We start from the raw sequence: 6,570 nt of genomic DNA, 5'->3' as shown, positions 1-6,570 counted from the left end.
CCTCCTGACCTGCCTGACCTGCCGCTGGGGGAGGCATTTCCGGTCCCTTGACATCCGCCCTCCAGCCTCTAGACTGCTGCCCCTCACCCCCTCCCCTGCCTCCCAGTGAAGGTGGGGGGCGCTGCTGGTGGGACACCGGTCAGGGGATCCCCACGAGCTTCCAGGGTCAGAGTCCGAGTCTCTGGGAGAACTGGTTGTGTGCACATTTCAGTGTCACCTGCACAAACCTCCCCCAGGTGGCAGATCACCCCTCTGGGGTGAGGCTGGGGCTTCGTTGTCCCTGCCCACCCGGCCTGGGACAATGTGCTTCCAGAGCCGGCCAGGAAGCTGCTGCAAACTCAGTTGCAGGCCGTCACCCAGTTTACAGAAAGCCATGTGGGTGGCTGCCTGGCTCCTTGACACCCTGAGCACCTGACTCCAGTCCCCGCTCCCTGTGGTTCCTTGGCCAGGGAGGCCACCCTCCCTATCCCCCCCTCCACGGTGGCCATGGAGGCCCACTGCAGGAGGGCGCTCTGCACCTGCCAGAGGTGCAGCTTCACTCCTGGGCCGCCCTGCCCTGCCAGGCCCTGGGTGTCAGCAGCTCAGGTTGGGAGGCCAGCAGTCTACTTGTAGCCACGGGGTGTCATCTCCCCGAATCCCTCACAGGCCCTAGGGTCACTAAGGAGCCCTCCTCTGTGCTCCTCCTCCTTCCCACCACCTCCTCTCCCCTGCAAGTTGGCACCCAGCCCCAGTGCACCCAGGCCGCTTCCTGGGTGGCCTTAGGTCCCTGTTCAAGTTCCAAAGCCCAGGGCACAGGAGGCCCTCCCAAGTCCAATTCCTGCTCCCACCTCAACTCTGGAGACTGAGCCAAGGCTGGAGCCCCGGCCGGGCCAGTCAGCTGGACCCCACTGCTGCCTCGCCACTGCCCAGCAGGACCCGCCCAGCTGGAGGAGGCAATAGGTGACCCCCAAAGAGTGGCCCCCAGGAGACTAGCTGATCTCCCTCCCACCCTCCAGGCCAAGACCTCCACTGGCCTGATCCCTTCCCGGATACCACCCCTGCCGGCTGGGTGTCCCTAGGCACTGAGCTGTCCAGTATGGTGGCACCCTGGCTCCTCAAGAGGGCACCAATGTCAACATCCCCTGAGGGGCTCCTTAGTGAGGGCAAGGGGGGAGGCCTGGCCTAACTGTCCCAGTTCCCCTCTTAAATCTAGCCTCCACCTCTACTAGAAGGGGGAGCCCCCATTTCACATGTCAACATGGAGAGGTGGTAAGGGAGTGCGACCAAACCAAAAGGACCTGCGCCGGTAAGGAGCAGGTGAGCGCGATCAGAGATGCCCACCACAACTGCCCCTGCCGCCCACCCACTTCTCAGCCTGAAGCAGCTCACCCCAGCACCTCAGGGCCACCCAAAGTCCAAAGAGCAGTTGGGTGGTGGGGAGCCACAGGGACACTTGGAGCTGGTAAGGCAGCCTGGAGAGGACGGGGTGCCGCCAGCCCTCTGGGTCCAGGACTCATCTTAGCAAGAAAGTTCCCGCGACTCCGGGCGGCTGACGTCCGTCCGCTTGCAAACATTTATTGAGCGCCGACTGCCCAGCCCCGGGACAGTGCAACAGAGAGCCCCTGGTCCCCGCGGGAGGAGGGAGCTCGGAGGACCAGCCATTTTAACACTTCCCTCCGCTGCCCCCCAAGCCCTCAAGCCTAGGTTTGGGGAGGGGGCCGGGGGTCCTCAGAAGGTCTTCCCTGGAGTCCAGCTGTTCCACGGAGCCTCCGTCCCCATCCCCGGGAGAAGGCGGCACCCCTGTCCTCCCCGCGCCAGCCTCCTAGGCAGAAGTGGAGGGGCAGCAGGCAGAAGGCGAAGATCCCGAAGACTTCCCGGCACCTTTGGGACCTGGAGGGTAAGAGCGGAGGGGGAGGGGAGAAGGTCAAGGGCGAGGATGAACCAGTCCTACCGAGGTAACCCCGGCGAGCTGCTGGGCTCCGGCGCCACCTAGGGGCTGCTCCTGAGATAGCAGCCCGTGACATTCCTGGACCAGGGCGGCCCCCGTCCCAGAGCCCGACCCAAAGCTTGGGAGTTCCAGCTCCGGCGATCGTGCTGCCACCTCGTGGCCGCCGGGCTCCGGGGAACTTGGGGACAGTATGATGGTCAGGGCTCACCCTCCACACCCAGGCACGGGGGCGGGTTTCCTTTACCCCTCAAATATAAAAAAAGGAAGAATCCAAGACTATATCATTTCTCTGCACCCTCATAGTGCAGCCTCTGCCAGTGGGACCTCATCCAACCCCAGGGGGAGGGCTGGGGATGTGGCTCAGGGGTGGGGCGCAGGCCGGCGTGGGCACGTGGGAGGCCTGGAGTTCCATCTTCAGCAGCAGAAACGGAACAAACAAAAAACCGACCAACAGCCGGGCGCGCCTGTATTCCCAGCAGCTCGGGAGGTTGAGGCAGCAGGATGGCAAGTTCAAAGGCAGCCTCGGCAATTCAGCGAGGTCCTAAGCAACTCAGCAAAACCCTGTCTCTAAATAAAATACGAAAAAGGGGCTGGGGATGTGACTCAGTGGTTAAGCACCCCCAGGTTCAATCGTTGGTACAAAAAAAACCTCAATTAACAAAAAGTCCCAGGGCATAGGATCCGCTCCTGGAGGCAATCTTTCACACCCTGCAGAGCTGGAGGGAGGGGAAGGGTCATCGAGTTCCAGCCTCCACCCTAGAAGAGCTCACGGCCATGGGGCCACTGCACCTGCCCTCCTCTGCAAGCCGCTTCCCTGAAGGCATTTCAAGCTGCTAGAAGGGAGTTCTCTTTAAACCCCCAGGAACTGAGACATTTTGTCATTGCAGCCTGCACATTTGTCATTGCACAGCCTTGGTCTGGGGCGGCAGTTAGAAATACAGGGGTTTGAGCCCCACCCAGACCTAAGGGATGGGGTCTGCCTTTGATGAACAGAGATGGGGAGACCCCACACCCCATGTGGCAAGCTTCAGCTCCTGGAGCTGCTCTCTGCAGCTCAGCTGCACCCTACAAATCCAAAACAAGGCCCCACCTGTTGCCTCCCGCGCTCCCCCACCAAGCGCTGTGGGGCACCAACCTGGGCAGGAGTCTAACACACGCCACTCACACCCGCCCTCCCCCTTCTGTGGCTCCCCAGTGCCCAAGCCCAAACCTGACTCCCAAAGACCCCTGGCCCCTCCGCGCGCTCTGCCACCTCTCCACCAATGCAGCCACACCTCAGACACCCTGAACTCCACCAGATCCCCGACGGGCCCCAAGGCCACCCCCCAGCCTTCCAAAAAACTGAAACAGGCTGCCCAAGCACTGCCCCGGGAAGCCCCCCAGACCCTCCCAGCTGGGTCGCACCACAGTCAGCATGCGGCTCTAACCACCACCCTACCACCCACCGTGTCCACTGCTGGCACCAAGCAGGCCAGCACACCATTTGGCCAGAGAATAAACGAACGAGGAAGTGCCTGGGCCACGCAACTTCTAAACCACGAATTCCACCAAGTGGAGTTAGGGCCCCTGCTGGCAGATACCACTGGGTCCCACTACCTCCCTGCCAGGCCACCCCACGCCTGGGAAAAGATGTTATTACCCTGATGGGCCCAGAGAGGGGAGTGACTTGCCCAAGGTCACACAGCAAACCTCAGCTCCCACTGCTCCACTCTGGCAACATTTCTAGGCTGCTCCTCAACTCTACAGCTGGTGCCCCCTCCACCGGTGGTGAGTGCTGTGGTTAATCCCCCACTGGATTCAACTATGAGCCCACAATGGGTTCCCCCCCCCCCGTCCCCTCCACATCATGCCCCCAGCCACCTGCTGCTGCTGCTGCTGCGCCTGCTGCTCCTCCTCGGCGGTGGCCAGCGTCCTGGGTTCTCGCCTTGTCAGGCCGGGCCAGCCTCTTGCCCGCTGAGTTTCGGGTGGTGTAACTGTAGACAGAGGTGTAGCCCTGGCCGGTGAGTGGACAGAAGCGTCGGGTGTGGGCGCGCTCCCGCGTGGCACCACACTGGGGACACACGTAGTCACGCAGTATGGGGCACAGCACCCTGCCTGCCTCGTCCTTCAGCACGTGAGACTGGTAGATGGCCCGGGACTCGCCGTTGTGTTTGCAGAAGGAGCACAGGCGTTCAGGAGCTGGTGAGGATTCTGGTGAGCTAGGTTTCTGGCTCTCTGGTCCTGGTGTTGGCTCTGGCTGGGGGTCCAGCCTGGCCTTGGGCTCCTCTTCCCCACGCAGAGCCCCAACCAGACGTGCCAAACCCAGGTAATCCGTCCACAGGTCGAAGGTCCCCATAGCTGGGCAATGTGTACCAGGCAAAGAGAAAACCCAAAAAACCCTGCCCAGCCCCAAGCTCTCTGGATGCCCCTTCCTCGCTGCCCCTCCCTCCTCTCTGGAGCCTAGGAGTCTGAGCAGGGTTCTCTCCTTTTACCTCCAAGGGAGTGTGAAGGGGAGGGGCAGACTGGGGGAGGTTCCCTATGGTCAACACCCCCTTAATGTACCTGCCAAGGGGATGGGGGGGCTGGACACAGGCTGCAGGGGGCATTGGATCCAGGGTTGCCACCCCCACACTCCCTAGGGGGCCGCCCCTGGTGTGGGTGGTGAAGGTGGGCTGAGAACGGTCCTGAAGACAGCGGCCGTGCAACAGTAACTTAGTAATTTCTTCCTTCCTTCCCGGGGGCTGGGGAACGGGCCAGGTGCCCCCAGCTTGAGGATGTGGCCACCGTGCGCTCTCTGGAAGGAGGCTGCCCCCCCACTCCTGGAATGAAGCTAGGGCCTGACCCCCAAGCTCCCGCCTCCCTCCCTGGCCTCCCTCCCTCGGGGGTTTTCACACCCTTTGTGTCTGGAGCACCCCCTAGAATGGCTGGCGCTGCCCAGAGGGGTTATTCATGGAGGCTGCAAAGCCTCTCCTCCCTCCCTGCCTGCAGCAGAGACAGAGCACTCTGGGGTGGGGAGGGCAGGGGCCAGGGTGGGCTAATGCTGGGACCCCCCCCCCACTTGCCTGCTCCAGATGGCCCCTCCCCATCAAGGGAGAGGCCGGCCTGGTCTCAGCCGGTGGGGTGTGCTCAGGAGTTACCAGCCGGCAGACTCCCAGGAGCCAGGCACCACAAGGTAGGGGTCTAAGGAGGGACACTGGGCAGGGTACAGACCGGAGCCCGGAACTCAGCCACTGGGAGGTGTGCGCCCCGCCCACCAACAGAACCCGCCTGCCCCCTTCAGAAATGGGCCTCAGTGGCCTGGCCTCGGCCTCCGCAGCCCCAAGGCCCAAGCTCCCAGGGCTTAGTCCCCAAGTCTGTGTCCCTCAAGATCAGACCCTCCTCCTGAGGGCCGGGGTCTGGGCAGGCTGAAGGGTTTTGGAGGCAGAGCGCCCTGTCCCTTTCCGGTCCCCCTTAGGCTGTGTATGGCCCAGCCACAGTGACATTCATCCCCCGGTGGGTCTGGTCTCGGTCCTCACAACCCACCGACAACGATGAATGTTGATTGTGACCTTCGCTGTGGCCTGTGTCCTCCGACTGGATGGGGGCTCCCCCGGATCTGGTCTGGAAGGTGGGGGTCCCAGGAGGACGGCAGTTCCAGGCCTCGGGGTCCACTCAACGGTCGATGGTTTGCCTGAGCTGCCCAAACTCACCGACAGGTTGAATGTTCCCCCAAACCCTTGGCAGATTCTCAGGGACCTGGAGTGGGGCTGGGGGCGGGAGGTCAGGTAGGGTGATGGGGGGAGGGGAAGGAAGTGGGGGTCCCCTGGACTCTCATTACGTCAGCAAACAGTTACTAGGTGCCAACTGTCCGCTCTTGCCTCTGGGACAAGGGGGGACCTATTTCAATAATAACAGTGAGTGTGGCCTTTGTCACGCAATCCAGAGGGGAGGGGCTGTGCTCACTTCTGCACTTCATGGGGGGGGGTAGGGATGAGCCAAACAGCCCTGAGAGGCAGAGGTGACCCCCGTTTGTCAGTTGGGGGGGCTGAGGCCCAAGGGCACTAAGAAACTTAAAGAGGTAGTCGGGATTCCAGGTGGCCCCGGGCAGTCTGGCAGCTGGGCTGTTCTGGTCCCTGGGGACAGGGATGGGAGAAGACACAAACAAGCCGCTTTAATACAATGCAGTGCCTCTGTGAATCCCTGGGCAATGCGGGTCAACAAGACTTTTAATACAATGTAGTCCTTTCCCCAGCTTCACCTGCTGGGCGCCATGTTCATGCTGCAGAGCCCCTACCTCCCAAGCCACAGCGCTCCCAGGAGGTGGGAGGTGGGATGCTAGCGAGTCCCCCGGACAAGGCAGAAGCCTGAGGACCAGAGAGGGCACCCCCTCCCCCTGCACAGCCTTAGATCCTTCTGGAATCAGGGCCCAGGTGGGTCCCTGTGCTGTGGGGTGGCCAGTAACCTTCCAAAGAAGAGGACTCCAAAACAGGCTGCCCTGCCCCCTCCCTGTTTCCTCATGCTAGAAGGACTCCTTATCCCTCTCTCCGGGGGCCCAGGGCACCTCTCCAGTCGTGCAGTGACCAGGGAGAGAGGTGGCTGCCACCCCCCACCCCCACACTTTTTTGGGGACTCCTGCAGACAACCTGAGGAGGAGCATCCAGATTTCCTCGTCGCTGCTGCCTGAC

General features: G+C 62.3%; 1 protein-coding gene across 1 annotated transcript; it reads right to left on the bottom strand.

Moving 5' to 3' along the window:
* Positions 1 to 1,529: 1,529 nt before the first annotated feature.
* Positions 1,530 to 5,422, bottom strand: Nanos3 (nanos C2HC-type zinc finger 3). Its single transcript, XM_021733803.3, has 2 exons — positions 3,788 to 5,422; positions 1,530 to 1,869 (listed from the first exon to the last, which is right to left on the bottom strand). The coding sequence occupies exons 1-2, from the start codon at positions 4,260 to 4,262 to the stop codon at positions 1,802 to 1,804; spliced, it is 543 nt and encodes a 180-aa protein (XP_021589478.2). The 5' UTR covers positions 4,263 to 5,422; the 3' UTR covers positions 1,530 to 1,801.
* Positions 5,423 to 6,570: the final 1,148 nt, after the last annotated feature.

This window comes from Ictidomys tridecemlineatus, chromosome 2 (genome assembly GCF_052094955.1).
Source record: "Ictidomys tridecemlineatus isolate mIctTri1 chromosome 2, mIctTri1.hap1, whole genome shotgun sequence".
Taxonomy (NCBI): domain Eukaryota; kingdom Metazoa; phylum Chordata; class Mammalia; order Rodentia; family Sciuridae; genus Ictidomys; species Ictidomys tridecemlineatus.
This window is presented reverse-complemented; position numbering and strand designations above follow the sequence as displayed.